The sequence below is a fragment of the Sardina pilchardus genome, chromosome 10 (genome assembly GCF_963854185.1).
Source record: "Sardina pilchardus chromosome 10, fSarPil1.1, whole genome shotgun sequence".
Taxonomy (NCBI): Eukaryota; Metazoa; Chordata; class Actinopteri; order Clupeiformes; family Clupeidae; genus Sardina; species Sardina pilchardus.
This window is the reverse complement of record NC_085003.1, coordinates 10,535,838-10,553,437: the sequence shown is the minus strand read 5'-3', so window position 1 is coordinate 10,553,437 and position 17,600 is coordinate 10,535,838. Positions and strand designations below refer to the sequence as shown.

The window sequence follows — 17,600 nt, the reverse complement described above, 5'->3', positions numbered from 1 at the left end:
TACATGAAAATATGTACTTGTGGTTTTATACTACACCCAAAAGGGATAACTGAGACAGCCTTCTGGCAGAAAATGACAGTAAAATGAAATATGTAGTTGCTAGAGTTACAGTTGAAAAGGATGTGCATACCCACCCTTGGAGATTGTATCTTCTCAGAAGCTTCTCTCTCACGACACTTTGTGTCATTGCCAGGTGTTCTGTTAAAAGTAGGCTACTATCTAATGACTTCCCCATATGCTGACGTGCCCAAATGTCTTACTACTGTCAGAAGTTCCACCGCATTGATTGCAGCGTCATATATCAAGTGGCCTTATCAGAAGTGTGGTTTTACAATCCGTGTCTAACAATACTTTTCATAGACCCATTTTCTCTCTCACTACTAAATACATGATTTAGATTGCTAATGAAAATATAGTTAGGTTAGCAAGTGACCGCAGTGTATTTGTTCAGTAAGCAACAGCATAATATCTACTGTGAAAACTGAACCTGAGGAAGCTGCTTTTGACTGCTGTGCTGCTCAGCTCTGGAACAAACATCATCAAAGGTGGCTCAACTGCCAGTTTCAAATCTCGACTTAAAACCCAACTGTTCTCAGATCCTTTTTGTTGAGTGTTTGAATGCACTTCATAATTTAAAATAATGTAACTGTTTGCAAGAGCAGGATGCAGTAAGAAACCATGAAATGGTTTTCCCCCTCCTCATCACGACCTCAGGTGAACCCCTCTGACCAAATAATCTGTCACCATTTCCAAAATCTAGCCCTTGTGTAACCTAAATTAGGTGTTATCACGATGGACACCTTAGTTCCAAGTTTTGCCAGGTGAAACAGCTATGGTGGCGTTTCACAGAGGAAGCTGTCGCGGTCGTCTTCACAGAAGCCTCAGTGCGGGGGTGTCTCTTGAATCACTGACTCTTACGTTTGAGCTAAAGGTGAGGCCTAGACTGTGTCACTTCCTGTGTCAGGCCCTCTTTGCAAACTGTGGTTTCTCTCTCGGAGCGCCCCGTTCACTGCATGCGGTGCAGGATGTGTGTGCGAGTGTGTTTCTCTCCCTAACATTTCTACAACTCTCTGCTGGCCGCCCCTCTTCTTCGGGCCGGCTGAAGACCGCAGCTGAAGTCATGGCGCTTCATTCTACTGTGCCTTACTCTGTTCAAGGTATGCTTCTTCCACCTGTCGACTCTTCTCCGGTAGCCTCTGAACTGCTTGTGTTGTTTGGCTGAGGTAGTCTCTGAGCTGCCCCGTCTCTGTAGTGCCACTTTGGTTGTACCAAACACAGGATGCCCTAATCTAAATTTCTCATGCAAGGCACAGTATGGGTTTTCACTGACGTTTTACTGATGTGATATCACTGATGTGAGATATCCTTTCACGGATGGGAGTTATCACTGACGTTTCACTGATGTGAGATACAGTATGTCTCTCTGATAGTAGATTGAGGCAACATTCATTATGTTTCCATGTTGATTAGAACGTCATCCATTTTAAAAAGAGGTTTGTGTGTGTGTGTGTGTGTGTGTGTGTACTAGAGCAAGCATGCCAATGCATTTGTATGTGCATTTATGATTTTTTCTTTTTTGGTATGTAGTGGAGTGTGAAACCGTGTGTGTGTGTGTCTGTGTCTATGTGTCTGTGTCTGTCTGTCTGTGTCTGTGCATTCATATCTGTTTGAGTGAGAAGCCGTGTGTGTGTGTGTGTATGTGTGTATGTCTGTGCATTCATATTTCTTTGAGTGTGAAAACATGTCTGTGTGTCTGTGTCTGTGCATTCATATGTCTTAGTTTGTCCCCTTTGTTTCTCTCTCTCAGATGCCATCACTCAGCTGTTGAAACCGCAGCGGGTGGAGTTTATGCGGCAGGTGCATCTGGTTCAGTCCAAAAGCCGAACGGAGAGCCGCATTCTGGTGAGCACCCACCCACACACACACACACACACACACACACACACATACACACACCACCATCACCTCTTAGACATCACATATGAGCCCGCCCACCAAGCCCCAGGGGAAATGGTCAAGTGTGTGTGTGTGTGTGTGTGTGTGTGTGTGTGTGTGTGTGTGTGTGTGTGTGTGTGTGTGTGTTAGTGTTAGTGTCCCCTAGCTTTTTCCCCCATCACTACTTGTTTTCATGGAGAGTGGAGGTCAGAAGTCAAGAGTTAGGGGGACAGAGTATAAAGAGGTCAAATTTGCACGGATGAGTAGGATGTGATTTCACTTTCAGTTTGAATAGACAGAGGGCTGAAACACTGTATCATGTAATCTGTAAAATGGAATACATTTCCACTTTATTACAACACACACATTTTTAAATAATCTGCCACATTTTATAATAAAGCGCCTGAATGTTTTTTCTCTTTATTTAGAAATAAAACCTGCTTTTTGTAATTAATGATTATTTATTGCAGTGGTTATTACTAAATGCGGGTGATGACATTTTTTTTCTGATGAAAATGTCATTATGTGGTACACTATTAATCGATCACATTTGATCCAATTATTCCTGAAATTGTTACAGATTATTCCAAAAAAAGTTTATTTGTGTATGTAACTGGTCAAAAATACATAAATGGAATGAGGAAGCTCTGGCACAATCCTTCAAGTTTGGTTCCAACCCCATTTCCTGATCTACCCTAGGCCCTCTCCATCATTCGTTTCCTGTCAATCTCTCCTATCCACATACAGTATGTCAGGGCCGACTCTCAGACAACTCACCTAAGACTTCAGTTGAAGGTACATCTTGGGATGTGATGGGAAACATCTTTGATGGGTTGATGCCTTGAGACCTCAATGGCTTTCCTCTTTGCAATGCATGTAGCCAAGCAGCATGTCTTACACACAGACTGGGCAGCAAAATCTTTTCCTTTCAGCTAGCCCTCCTGCACTGTTCCGAAAACTCCTGCTGCTTGATCTGCTTCCATTCATATGCCTTTTTCACGCCGCACGGCACGCGGTCCCCCCAGGGAACTGTAAGCTCTATTAGGAGTACCTGTTTCGAAGAGGCCGATGTTATCACGCTGTTTGGCCTCCACATAGTTGTTGTGACATCGTGGTCCAGGACCTTGAGCTGCCTCCCCAGATTCACCTGCAGCTCCCATTCTGACACCGAGGTGAACAGCCCGCCCACTGTATTGGACTGCTCCCCAGCCCTGCCAAAGGTGGTGCTCCTCTGGTGGTAGACCAGCTCATGCTGCCAGTGGTAGCGGCTCTCCCCCAGGGCTGTTAGGCAGCTACTTTAGGGGAACCTCCTCCAGGACATAGAGGACATGCTGGTGAATCACTCTTGGCCCAGATGTTGAGGTTTGCTAGGCTAGGAAGAATGTCGCCGACAGTTGCCTTGGACCAAGAACTTGATTCACTGGGGTTCTTGTCTGCCAGAGTCCCAGGCGATCCAGGAGAGGATGTTTTCCAGTGCACCCTCCCAGCCTGGTCCACACTCCTCGCTGCTGCTAACCCTCCTCAACCTCAGCCAACACCTCCTCCAGGAATAACTGCCGTTTCTGCCATGGGCCTGGCCACAACAGGGTTGTGGGATGGCATCAAACCCCACCTGGCCATCTCCAGGCCTTTCTGTTCTCTATTTCAGTTGTTGCTTCTCCCATAAAGTGCTTGGCAGTCCCAGCCACCTGCAGAGGTAGCTGCTGCGCTTCGTCCATAGTTTCCACTGTTGACACTGCTACCCCTAGTGACGGAGATCGGCAGGAAGCAAATGGGAGAGAGGGACCCTTGCAACACAGCTCCCCCTAGTTGATGTGTTTTTGACCAACATAACACACAAACATAGACAAGATCTTTTTCAATGGATTTTGCCGTCATCATGATTTAGTGATGAAATGCACAATGTAATATCTAGAATAATTTTATGGATCAAATCATCAATTTTGTTTAGCTGTTGCATAAAATGCCGTATTATTAACCTTTCACAAAAGAGGATTGGCAAAGCCAACATTTTGTACTATAACCAACTTGTAATAATTGATTACAAAATACAGAATTTTTTGTCACATATCACATTCAGACTCTTAATGATAAAATACGGCAAATTATTAGAAAATGGGGGTGTTATTATGATATAAAGTGAATGACATTTTGTCAAGTTATTGCATAATGCAGCATTACAAGGTCCCAGCCTTATGAGACACATAGGCCTACTGAATGTCGCCTTTAGTCAGAAAAGAGTTTTCTATTTTTTGGTAATCCTCCTTGTTTCCTTTATTTTATTTTATGTTCTATAGCCTATGCATATGTTTTTTTTGTTTTATGTTATGTTATGTTATCAAAGCATTTATTATTTATATATTTTTTATTTAAACAAGCACACCTTTCATTTTCTGGTGATTTTACTGTTATTAAGAGTCAGTATTTTCACATGCTAATGCCTTCTAGATAATCAGACAATCTTTTCTGATAAATAATGCATGTTGATGAGGAAAACCACATCCACACACACTAAAATCTGAGCAAATATCTAGGCTACTTTAATGAGCAAGCAGCATGTGGTCATGTGGTCTTTTATGTCATTGAGTATTTTCGTGAACCAACAGAAGACCACACACTCCTTGACAGTATTTGAACAGAAACACAGAACCTTATGGAACAGAAACTCTGTGAGTTTTGAAGGAGTAATGTGAAGTTCCTGAATTTTGTTTGAAGTGTCTGCTGACTAAAATAATAATAACTTTTAAAAGTCTCTTACCACTTTTCTCCAGTAGATGGAGCTATAATTACAACCGCTGTAAATCTCTTGTGTCTGCATCACCAACAGCAAAGTGGCACATTCTGTAAGCCCTTAGATCTCAATGTATTCCTCCTTAGTGTGGTTCATACACTACCATGCTATAACATGTACTCTTCATCAGATTTAGAAAGTTCTCAGCAGGCAGATGAACTTTCCTAACTGCAATTCATTTGGTTGTTTATCTAATGTGATTATGTGCATGGTCTTTACCACACACACACACTTTGGTTGTGGTTTAATTTGGCTGTGATTTGTTTTTATTACCTCTTGCCTTCCTGTCTGCCTTATATAGGTTATAACTCAATGGAGAGCCTACATGTTTCACAGCAAGCAACCTGTAAAGGTATGTGTTAGCGTGTGTATGTGTGTGTGTGTGTGTGTGTGTGTGTGTGTGTGTGTGTGTGTGTGTGTGTGTGTGTGTGTGTGTGTCTGTGTCTGTGTCTGTGTCTGTGTCTGTGTGTCTGTGTGTCTGTGTGTGTGTGTGTGTGTGTGTGTGTGTGTGTGTGTGTGAGAGAGAGAGACACCCCTATTATCCCATGTATGTTTGGATTGAAGTGAGTCCATGCTGACTCATTTCATACAGTATACAGACTAGTGTGACTCTACAAGGAAGACATTCCCTTGGCATGAGGAAAATCTCCAGTGAAGGACCTGCGCTATTCCCTTTCGACTGACCTTGCACACAGCAAACAGCAGAGGTCAGCAGGTCTAGTCTAGTTTTAACTGGATGATAGAGGGAGAGAGAGAGAGTGAGAGAGTCATTCTAAACAAAGTAGACTACTTTACATAGGATTTCCGCATATACTTTTAAGGCCATAACTGTAATGGTAAACAAAGACTGTATCAGTCATTTAGTTAACCATTCCTAAACTCAAAGTATGCGTTCTCTCTCTCTCTCTCTCTCTCTCTCTCTCTCTCTCTCTCTCTCTCTCTCTCTCTCTCTCTCTCTCTCTCCTCTGCCTCCCTTTCTCCCTCTCTCGGTTTGCAGTCCTTGCAGTTGAAGTATAAGGCTACTCTGTAAAGTAGCTTGAGAAGTGCAACTGATCGTTAGACGAAGGATATTTAATCAAGATCAAAACTGTGCTCAGGAGTTAGTTGCACAGCTAAGTGCTGATAGATAACAGTGTTGATTGAGTCACTGTGTGTGTGTGTGTGTGTGTGTGTGTGTGGTCAGAGGTCCTTCAGTGAAGTCAGTGTTTGAGTTTCATCTACCCTGGTCTGCCCTCTCCTTTTCCCTCTCTCTCTCTCTCTCTCTCTCTCTCTCTGCACACCTCTTCTCTCCTCTCATTTGTTGATGAGGAGCCACACGCGAGTGTGTGTGATGGTGGTGATGATAGTGAGAGCTTTGGTGTCAGTGAGTCCCAACCACAGTCTGATTTCTTCCTTCAGGTGGAAAGTTCCTTCAGCTACCTGGAAATCTATGCCATTGCCATCGAAAGCCCCGTTAAGGTAACCTTTTTCTCATGCTTAATAAATAGTCTCTTGTGTTTCACGGTATTTAACACAATTTATACACAATGGCCTTTTGTATAGTGTGTTTCATGCAAATATGTTCGGCGGCAGTCGCCATATTAAGCATATTCAGTGGCTCTCTCAGAACTGTACAGTATTTGCTAGCATTATCGTAACATTATGCTGTGGTCCACCAACCTATTTTACTTTCACATTTACCTGTATGCAGTTAGTGACGATGTCATACAAAGCCTCTCAGTAAGATGTGATGTAATATTATTTCAAACAGAAAAATGTAATGTCACTATAAACTGACTCTTTGGATCTCAGACCCCTTTGCATGCATTCAAATTCAAAAGGTAGGCTAAGTCTGTCTCCTCATATAGGTTAAGCTTTACATTTTTATCTATCACCACTACAAGGATGTGAGCTCTGGGGGGGTGAATGTTATGGTTTTGGGTGGTTCTTGCTCCATCGCCTAAGCTTTGGGGCTAACAAAGGGCCCGTATCATAACAGACTGCAGAATTTGGTTTCTCAGAAAATCTGATGAAAAGATAGGAGAGAATGTAGCACCGGCCAGATTGCTTGCGTCAGGTCTCTGTTTCTCTACACGAAGAAATGTTTTAACGGTAATATGTCTGTCTGAGTAGAGATGTCACTTGCCACAATGCTTTCGCTCCGACAGATGTTGTATTGGACTGGCTAGTCAAGTGTAAACTGAGATCCATGAAATCTGGTATTGATGTACTCTCTGGGAGGTCTGCCAAGGAGTTACAAGTCTGTTGCTGCAACACAAACACATCACAACCCTTTTGCACTGGATCTGTGACGATCACAGACATGAGTGGGAGACTTATTGGAAAATATTTGTGGTGGACTTTCCTACTGTAGGGAGAGACCATCTGTGGTGTTGGAGGTGCCTAAAAAATGACATTTAGTCAACCACAGGAAACTTATAATATGACTCCTGCTTTTGCTTACAGTCAAGCATTCAATAACTCATCAAGGATGATGCTCTTGCTATATATAGTACACTCTAGTATACTATAAACTGCTATCTTTCATGAGGTAAGCAGTACAGGTCGTTTGAGTTTTAACCGAAATATCAAGATGCCAGTCACTTACAGTATGGTCCTCATTCTGTCCATATTGTGTTGAGGCAGGCACAGTAACCTAAGCAGAAGAAACCCTAACACCCTAATGTGTTAGATCCTGTGAGTTGTTTTTGCATCTCAGCGTGAAACTTTAGTTTCCTGTACACCAGAAATTGCGTATGTGTGATAGGGGGATATTCCTTTGTAATTTCTCCGTGGGTTTTGGAGAATGCCCACAAGTCTGAATGTTTCCGTAAACCCGTCCCCCTTGTTCTCCCGTGTCTATTATCCTGTCCCATTTGAGAAACCCTTTCTATCATTTGGAGTGCCTAAACTTCACTGTGGTATGTCTCTATTTCATTGTTGGGTTTTGTGTAAAAGAGAGAGTGGTTTGTGTTTATGGATTAGCCTCGGAGTATTTGCTGCGTTTATAAGCATTCCTCTTGCCATTTGTTGAATTCTGCTCAAGGCTTTCTGCTTGACTTTCATTACACTCTAAAGAAGCATCTGTTTTTTAGGTTAATAATAATCATAATCAAAGCAGTCTGCAAAGATTTTGGAATTCTCGTAATGTGAAAATGTGAGAACATTAGAGCAATAATACAAGATGTAATCATGGGAGAAAAACAGCTATCAGACCCGAGGAAACACACAATGTATCATTTTAGGCCCATAGCTCTAAATCTCCACATGAAAATGATTCAATTAATGAATTATTTCCCTTGCCAATCTCTTTTTGCCTCAGGAAATAATCTTGGCCTGGCCTTGGATGCCTACTCTCACAGAAACTCAAGTGTATGACCATGTCATAGTAGAAAATACAAACAATCATGGTTTTGGTGTGGCTCAAAGTGTATTATTGACGTCGAGAAAAGATGGTTGTATCACGCAGCAATGTTGTAAGAAAGGCTTTGTTTTTTGTCAGGTGACACTTGAGACAGATAGACAGATCTACTATCTTTCTCTCATGTCGGTGGAGGACCTAGAGGCCATGGTCAGTCATGTCACTGCCTCGCTGAAGAAGATCTTTCCCGATTCATCTCCAGGGTAAGCAAACAGCCACACTCAGCGATTGGGTCATGTTTTCACTTCATCCTTTTTGGGTCTTAACTGAAAACATTTCTAAGAGAAGCTCTTTTACACCAGGAAACACACAAACTAAAACACTGACGTACAATGGCATTCAATGTTTTAAAGCCTTTGGTTGTGTTTCTGCCCTGAAAAAGGAAAGCAGTGTACTAGTTCAGCTCCAAGGTCATTACTGGCATTCATAGAAAGTCCATGTAGCGAACAAATGTGTATGGCTGCAGAGATGCCTGCAATGAAATGTCAGATACTGTATATTGGTACATTTAGTTATGTTGTCAATGTCATCTTGGTGAGGATGCGAGGACCCTAGTACTTTATATTGTATAAGGTCTGAGTTAAGGTGAAACTGAAATGACAAGCACAGCTGTCCGGTGTAATGCACCAATTCACTCTCAGCAGTTTATGATAAAAAAAAAAAAAACCCTTTAAAAAGTGTAAGTGTAGTGTACCTACGACTGGCATGTGTATGTGTGTGTGGCTGGCCTCTCACACACCAGTTGTGTGCTGCCCCACTTCCAGGAAGCTGCTGAAGAAGATCCCTCCTGACCTGCAGGAGAGGCTGCTGAAGCTGACCTCCAACGTGGAGGAGCACCTGAGTGGGACGCAGGGGCCATGCGGTGAGCCTGTAGTCTAGAGGCATTACTCTGCAGGGGAAAAATACAAAAAGACTTCTGTTTAAAGTGCTTTAAGGTGCTATCTGGGACCGCTGGGCTTTTTGTACTGTGTCCATTTTGTCACAATTTTGAAGATTTCCTGTAAGATTTCTTGTACCTTTCAGCATTTTCTAAGAAGAGCGTCCCTCTGTAAAATGTTACCCTGCTGTGCACTTTTCCGTATTCTGCCCTCAGCATTCGGCCCACTGTGACGCCCCCTTTATCTAGTTACGTACTGTGTGTCTAACCCTCTGTCCGACTTCTCTGCCCATCTCCGTCCCTGTGGCAGGTGGCTTCTCAGTGACGTACGAGGCGCTGTGCGACTTCAACGAGCTGCCCTGCCGAGAGGAAGTGCAGTGGGTGAGTGCTGCCGTGCAGTTACACTCTGGCTCCGCACATCACATCGCAGGCTAACTCCAGACCAAAGCCCACCCTTTAAAACGCTTAGTAATAATAATAATAATGATAATAGTGCATTTTATTTGGGGCGCCTTTCATGACACTCAAGGACACCTTATACAGTAACTGTAATTCATATCAGCCTCCATGTTTTTTGTTTGTTCTTTAGGATGTAGACAATATCTATCATGTCCAGAACTGTCGGGAGTTCAACTTGCTGGACTTCAGTCACCTGGAAAGCAGGTGAGTTTGTTAAGAATCCCTGTTTACACTCTGTTGATTTCTTTTGTGTTGAATTCCCAATCATCTCATCAAAAAGATGCTTCATCTCTTAATGAGGTACTGTGATTACTAATCATGTGAAAGTGAAAGGTTTCATATGTTTTGTTGGCCCAGTTTGGAGGCACATTGTCTTTGTCTTTGCCAAGCTTTTAACATCCCTTAATGATGTGACACTCCTCTTTATTACTAAGCATCCACATACTTTACATAATACTTAAATGTCTCTCATCATCAGGGACCTGGCCTTGGCTGTGGCTGCCCTGTCATTCAACGAGTGGTTTACCAAGATCTCTAGCAAGGACTTCAAAGTGGTATGTTTTGAGTGAACAATGAATAACTGTTAGTAAAACCTTACGTGTTCTCGAGTTAGTGATTATACTGGAGGTGTCTTCTGAGTCTCCAACACTATAAAGCACATCATCACCTTTCTAAAAAATAATGGTATTTTTTGACAGAAAATATAGATTTTTTCCTAAATGATCCTCATTCAAAACATTTTTGGTTAACGTTTTTGTGTTTTCTGAAAAACCTGAAAAAAAGAAAAAGACTTATGTCAGTATTTTTAGGATGCAACAGAGGACTCCTTTAGTGCACAATAATAAAAAATGTAATTTGAGTGGAAGATATCAATGCCCCTGCAAAACCCCTGTTAAGATGTTGGGAGTGATGCCTCATATTCCCTACAGAGTCAGAGCCCACTCACATATTTGTTGGGCTCAGGTGCTGCTCATGGGTCCATAGCACAGCGCCTGCTACTACCTGTACCTTGCTGCAGGTCACCTGTGTCAGGTACTGACATCACAGCTCTGGGGCTTTCCCTCAGCACCCATTAGAGATGATAGCTCCCTGCCCTACACTGATTAGAGAATGGGGGAGATAACCTTCAGGAAAGTACAGGTTTGTGGTTGAAGTGTGTGTGTGTGTGTGTGTGTGCGCGCACGCCTACAGAAAAGTGTGTGTGTGTGAGAGAGAGAGATTTTGTGTGTATACATTAAGCAGAGACTATTTGCACCCGGGTGTAAATAATGAACATTACTATTTACACCCGGGTGCAAATAATCAACATTACTATTTACACCCGGGTGTAAATAGTGTAATAATCAACATTACTATTTACACCCGGGTGTAAATAGTGTAATAATCAACATTACTATTTACACCCGGGTGTAAATAGTGTAATAATCAACAATACTATTTACACCCGATGTCTAACATCCATGTTCTCTGTCAATAGGCCTGTGTATTTACCAGCTCTACAGTAGGCTAGGCCTAATAGTTTTGAACAGTTTTTAGCTGTTTTGCCATGTCTGGGTTACTTGGAAGTGATTATACAAATATTAGGGTAATGAGTGGTCATGTGGTAGCTTCATCAAAGACAAGCTACTTTAAAGAGTTGTTTTCTGAGTTGTCTTCCAGGCAGCGCTGCCACTGTTGACTTAAAAACACTTAATCCTACTCCTAACCTTAACCCTAACCTTAACCTAACCTTAACCCTAACCTTAACCTTAACCCACGCCTAAGCGCCTTCCAGGCAGCGTTGGGGGCTCAAAGTCAAAACACAACCTTTCTAACAACTACTGAAGCCTACTTCTACTTAACTCTACTCATAACTGAAATAAAACCAGTAAATCTTTGACAGGTTCAAAAAGCACAAACTCTTATTTGCCGCGAGGTAACGTCATCTAAGAAAAAAGAAGTCATGGTGCGTACTTTGGCAGGCAAAAAAAAACATTAATCTGAGGTTCGAACCCAGCACCTCGAGCTTGGTAAATCAGTCACTTTACCGCTGTACTGCGCCCCGTCGAAGAAGAAGGGGAGAATACTAATTATTGACTCACTTGTTGGGGTTGCTAGGTAACGGTAAACAAAACAAAAAGATCGTGTTTCTTGATTGTGCTTGCAAACGGACGGCTTTACCCGTTCACTGAATAAAGTTTGTGGAAATTTAGCACCACTTTACCATCTCAAATATAGTTTTAATAATCCTAACTTGTTAGATTTAGGTAGGCCATCTCCTGCCAAGATGGTCCCGCTATGTTGGATAGCACGCATTTCCGGTTTGGGTGCAAATAAGAAAATGCCTCCATTCCACTATTTACACCCGGGTGCAAATAATCACTCCGATACATTAATTACTAAAAAAGCAAAAAAGCTTCTTTGTGTGGGTTTCTGCTGGCACTGCTACTGCTTGCCAGTAAACGTATGAATGTTCCTGCTGGTGTTTGCAAGATTCTGTTAGGCGAAGAGGCACACACTGCACTGCAAGCTGTAATATCTGAAAGGGTATGCAGCACTCTAAAAATCTAAATACACATACTCACACTCACACAAATAGGTGAATCCAAGTGTTTTGAGCGATAGGAGTAGGGCTCGATGATAAACACACTTTATTACCTCTGCTCATGTATATGCTTACGCCCCTAAAGGTATGTAAATATTCTCCAGTCTGGCCACAGCTAAGATTTCCGCAGACGCTCTGCTCTGAGAGTGCTCTCAAGACAGTGCTAAAGTTGAGCCATGGGCCCGGTGCCAATAGTGAGATGGCTTGTTCTGTTACCCACTTGTTGACGAGACTCGGCTGAAGGGCAAGCGCTAGACACTGTGCAGTGCAAGCGTGTTTCACCCTTTGTGTCATTATTATGCATGTCCTGAAACGGCCCCACGTGTAGTAGTTTCTCTGAGAGACCACTGTCTTGATGTGCAGGGCCGACATGGGTGTGTAGATGCAATTACATCAAAAAGGAGACGTGTTCGCGTGTTGTTTATTTGGTTGCGGTTTTGTTTTGACTGAGGTGAAACAGGAAAACTTCCCTGAGCAGAGCAAGCTTCACTCACAGAATGCACGACTGTGTAACCACTTGCAGAAAGTTTGAGCCCTTCCCTTCCCTTCATCATTGTGTTGACTGTATTTTAAATGTAAATTATGTAAATTATGCAATGGTAACTTGACACCCATGCAGGAAGAATGTGTACAATCAGCAACGCCTGGTACATTTAGGAAGCATATGTTCTACTGTATGCACAGTGCAATGATTCATAAATCATTAGTCATATACAAATGTACTTAATTAATTAATGCATTAATTAATGCATGTTTCAACGGAAATGCTCCTAAAATGAAATATGTCCTTAATTTCACTCTCATCTCATAGCTATAGCCTATGTATGTTTCATGCCTTGACAGGTGTGGTGTGTCTCTCTCTGTCTCTTCAGCGTATGTTTCGTGCCTTGACAGAGGTGCGGTGTGGTGTGGTGTCTCTCTCTGTCTCTTCAGTGTATGTCTTATGCCTTGACAGAGGTGTGGTGTGTGTGTGTCTCTCTCTGTCTCTTCAGTGTATGTCTCATGCCTTGACAGAGGTGTGTTGTGTCTCTCTCTGTCTCTCCAGCCCCCGGATGTCCAGGAGCAGATCCTCTACATGATCAACCGCTCTCCCACCCTGAAGGAGCTCTGTCTGGAGAACAGTGGGCTGAAGCTGTGAGTGGCCTCCCCCAGGTTCACATGACATGAACCCCATCATAATAGCAGACACCCTCACACACTGTACACCCTGTAGCACACTGCTCGCCCTGCACAACACTGCAGCAGCTGTAAGGCTATTGGTGCACAGTAGTCTTATTTCACCAGCTGCTGCTCATAAGCTTACACTCTCTGGAAAAAAGGTGCTATATAGGTTCTATTGCATGCTTCAGAGATGGCACCCCCAAATGGTTCTTTAAAGCATTATTGAAGAATTCATTAAAGGAACCCCTAAGGGTTCTTTAAAAATGGCATGGTTCTATATAGCACCCCAAGAATGTAGAGAGAACCTTCCTCAGTATGTTACTCACCCGTACCCCTTAAAACGTACCACTTACTATGCACCTGAGAATTATTGGCCTACCCCACTACCCAGGAGCTGTCAGTTATCTGTCAACCTGAGGCCCCTCTCGGCCACCACAGACTAGCAGTGTTGATGTATGGATGTATGCTATAGTTTTGAGCACTTATCACGAGAGTGACATATGTCACAAACTGTGAGCATATGAGTTTCATTATTTGTGACTTGTAGGATATGATGGCGCCTGTAATGAAGAATTGGAAAAGGTGTAGCGGTTTGTGGGGGAGTAAAACAATCTCTATGACTGTTTACTGATAGCAGGCATGTGTGACGTAGTTTCTGCAACCACATACTGTATCTTACCGTCACAGGTGCTCAAAGGCCCTGCTGCAATATCACCTCCATATTCAGGCTGACAAAGGCTGCGTCGGCTAGTTTCAGTTTGGGGACCCATCTGCATGCAGCCTATTTGTCTGTTATTTTCATCTATTTTTTCCTCTGCTGACTGCCCCGTAGAGACTTTGCTGTGAAGATGGCCTTGGCCATGAAAGGCTGCACCTGCCCTGCACTGCACATTATCAACCTGTCAGCCAATCAGATGGAGGATAAAGGTGAATGCGTCCGATCTGTATGGCTGTTGTTGTCGGTGTAAAACACTTGTGTACACAAGGTTTGGGGTAAATGTCCTTGTAGATAGATAGATAGATAGATAGATAGATAGATATAGATAGATACTTTATTGATCCCCAAGGGGAAATTCAAGATTCAATTGTCAACACCAATAATGCCAGAGTTGGACATTTTGCTATTTAGATGATTGAATGAGTCACTGTAGTTTATTTAAATGGCGTGAACTGTTCGTTATGTTTCCATTTGACTTCCTTGCTCCTTATTCAACAACACAATCTCACTACTCTTTTCCTCCTCTCTATCTGTCTGTCCGTCACCTGGCTGTACACAGGTGTTTCTGCCCTCAGTCAGCATCTGGATAAGTTGCCCTGTGGTCTAACCCAGCTGTACCTGTCCAAGGTGTCTCTCTCCCCTAAAGGTGAATACCAGTGAATACCAACCATGGCAATTAATAGATGAATAAAGGTGAATATTAGGTAATGGATATAGGTGAATATGAACCACCAGGGTCAGAGCATTGGGCTTAGGAGCACTGAATCTTGGGAATTTGGAGTTTGGAATTGATGTGACTTTGTACGGGTCATTGTCATTAGTTTATTTATTTATTTATTTTTAAATCTTCTCTCTCAATCCACATGATCGTAATCCGGCCAGTGGTAAAACAAGCACATTACAAATGTAATCATTGCTCTCAAGTATCTGTTCTTACATGTGGGTTGTTATACTGTATGTTTATGTTTGTATGTCTCTCTCTGGTATTCTACAGGGCTGGGCAATCTGGCCAATGCTTTGGCCCAGAGCAACGGCCTCTCCAACAGCCTGACGCATCTCGACTTGTCAGGAAATCCAGGTTGCATGGCAACAGAGGAGGCAGCGGTAAGAGACACAGACCCAGAGAGTGATAGAGACAGTGCAAGTGTGTATCTCTTTATGTGTGCCAGTGCAGATAAAGCTTACCTATGCCTGGATATGCTTGTCTATATCTATGTACAGTATATACCATAATGCTTTTCTATGTGTGTACAAATGTGTGTGTGTGTGTGTGTGTGTGTGTGTGTGTGTGTGTGTGCGTGTGTGCGTGTGTGCGTGTGTGTGTGTGTGTGCGTGTGTGCGTGTGTGCGTGTGTGCGTGTGTGTGTGTGTGTGTGTGTGTGTGTGTGTGTGTGTGTGTGTGATTTCCCGGCTTCCCCAGATGACCTCTCTAAGTTTGTTTTCCCTGCTGAACGTTTACATTCTTCCTCTCGTGTCATTCGATTGGCCGCTAATGAAGAACTGTAGTGTTGTTTAGAGTCAGAGCCATCTTGACTGACAGCCTCTGTGTGTCACCCGATACTGCGGTGACTTAATAACGAGACAAGTGACTCCATTAGGAAGACTCTGCCATTTCACTCTATTGAGTTTGAGAGGTCGAATGGCTCTTAATGTTTCTCTCTCTGTCTGCCAGACTCTGTGCAAGTTCCTGTCAGGCCCCAATGTTTTGTCTCTCCTGGACCTCAGTGGCACAGACTGCCCTCTGGACACAGTGAGTGCCCAAATGTTTCTCATACTAACATATTACAGTTACCGGAATTTCCCAACTATTGGCCGCGGCTTATACATTGATTTTGAGAAAAAATATTCAGCTATGAGTATTAGTTAATTTACAGGAGCAGTTAATAATGGTATTAATATGGTTTTGTTTCCTTTAACTTGCATAAAACACTGTCTTGTGGCTTATACACAATGCGGCTAATACACAGGAAATTACTGTACTGTGAATGTCTATGTAATGTTTAAGTATTTCACAAATGTATTCAGATGGGTTTTTGTTATGAGATAGTGACAATCACAATGACAATCAGATAGTGTTGTAAAGTCTACAATGTAGGGTTAGGGCCCAGATATCTTAAATCTTGTTTAATATTGCTACTAGCTAATATATTGTAAGGTAACTCAGATGTAATCACAAAGTCTGACTTTGTTTGCATATTGTGTTGTTAGTGTTAGTGTTTGTGTGAAGTCTTTTATTGTGTGTGTTATAAGCCTCCACGTCTCCTCATGTCTCCTCAGCTGTTTGTGTCTTTGTCTGCGGGTTGCAACTCTAGTCTAAGCCATCTCAATCTCTCCAGAAACACCTTTACCCACAGGTGAGCGCACTGCCTTGATGTTTCGTACTTCTTTGATTTTGAGTTCTATCAAGTCATTGTACTGCTACTACTGTGTGCATTGCACATTGCTGAGTTTGCTTGATCTGTGTTTGAGATGATATCTATATGACTGTGTGTGTGTGTGTGTGTGTGTGTGTGTGTGTGTGTGTGTGTGTGTGTGTGTGTGTGTGTGTGTGTGTGTGTGTGTGTGTGTGTGTGTGTGTGTGTGTGCCTACAGAAAAGGGCGAGAGGTGACACGCAGTGTGAAGGACTTCTTTAGCAAGGTCACTGAGCTGCGGTATATGGGGCTGGCTGGAACCAAGCTCCCACCGGCAGCTCTCAGGTTTGTCACACACACACACACACACACACACACACACACACACACACACACACACACACACACACACACACACAGAGACAGACAGACAGACTGACATACAGACAGACATACAGTGTGGTCAGTCCAGGTTTGGTGTGTTTTGATCATTATAGCCAAAGACAATCCAAAGACAACTGTATAATCCAATGTTCTGTTTCACTGGGGATCTATATATCAACCTAATTAACCTGTTTTGCAAAATACTTGTATACAGCCACCCACTTCATACATCATCCAAAAAACATGGTCATTGACTTTTGAAGGTTCTGTTTCTTCTATTTAAATATCTGTATTGTGGATGACTGTGTCTACTAAATGAATAGGCCTACAATCTAGTTGAATGAGCTCGCCTATAGTATGTGTCCACTTGAATTCCATTTGTGTTCAGTCTGCCTTATCAGTATGTGCAGACTTGATATGATTGCTTTACTGTGTGTGTCTCCATTTTTATTATGTGTGTGTGTGTGTGTGTGTGTGTGTGTGTGTGTGTGTGTGTGTGTGTGTGTGTGTGTGTGTGTGTGTGTGTGTGTGTGTGTGTGTGTGTGTGTGTGTGTGTGTGTGTGTGTGTGTGTGTGTGTGTCTGTGTCTGTGTGTGTGTCTGTCTGTGTGTGTGTGTGTGCGCGCGCGTCTTTTTAGGCTGTTGCTGCAGGGTTTAGCTACCAACACACGTCTGTGTGGACTAGAACTGGATATCAGTGGATGTGAGGTATGCATTCTGGCACACACACACACACACACACACACACACACACACACACACACACACACACACACACACACACACACACACACACACACACACACACACACACACACACACACACACACACACACACACACACACACACACACACACACACACACACACACACACACACACACACCCATACACACATACACACACACACAAAATGGATCAAAATGTATTTTAAGGAATAAC

The 17,600-nt window shown here is 42.9% G+C and overlaps 1 protein-coding gene across 1 annotated transcript in view; it reads left to right on the top strand.

Annotated features, from left to right (window-relative positions):
* Nucleotides 1-1,023: 1,023 nt before the first annotated feature.
* Nucleotides 1,024-17,600, top strand: part of carmil2 (capping protein regulator and myosin 1 linker 2) — a 51,369-nt gene continuing 34,792 nt past the window's right edge. The window contains exons 1-17 of the mRNA XM_062547349.1: nt 1,024-1,157; nt 1,808-1,902; nt 5,028-5,078; nt 6,125-6,184; nt 8,208-8,329; nt 8,891-8,988; nt 9,314-9,384; nt 9,593-9,666; nt 9,941-10,016; nt 13,092-13,180; nt 14,040-14,134; nt 14,485-14,571; nt 14,920-15,029; nt 15,597-15,674; nt 16,202-16,278; nt 16,517-16,621; nt 17,297-17,366. Coding sequence (XP_062403333.1) covers nt 1,121-1,157; nt 1,808-1,902; nt 5,028-5,078; nt 6,125-6,184; nt 8,208-8,329; nt 8,891-8,988; nt 9,314-9,384; nt 9,593-9,666; nt 9,941-10,016; nt 13,092-13,180; nt 14,040-14,134; nt 14,485-14,571; nt 14,920-15,029; nt 15,597-15,674; nt 16,202-16,278; nt 16,517-16,621; nt 17,297-17,366 — 1,395 coding nt within the window. The 5' untranslated portion in view covers nt 1,024-1,120. The remainder of the gene's footprint in view (nt 1,158-1,807; nt 1,903-5,027; nt 5,079-6,124; nt 6,185-8,207; nt 8,330-8,890; nt 8,989-9,313; nt 9,385-9,592; nt 9,667-9,940; nt 10,017-13,091; nt 13,181-14,039; nt 14,135-14,484; nt 14,572-14,919; nt 15,030-15,596; nt 15,675-16,201; nt 16,279-16,516; nt 16,622-17,296; nt 17,367-17,600) is intronic.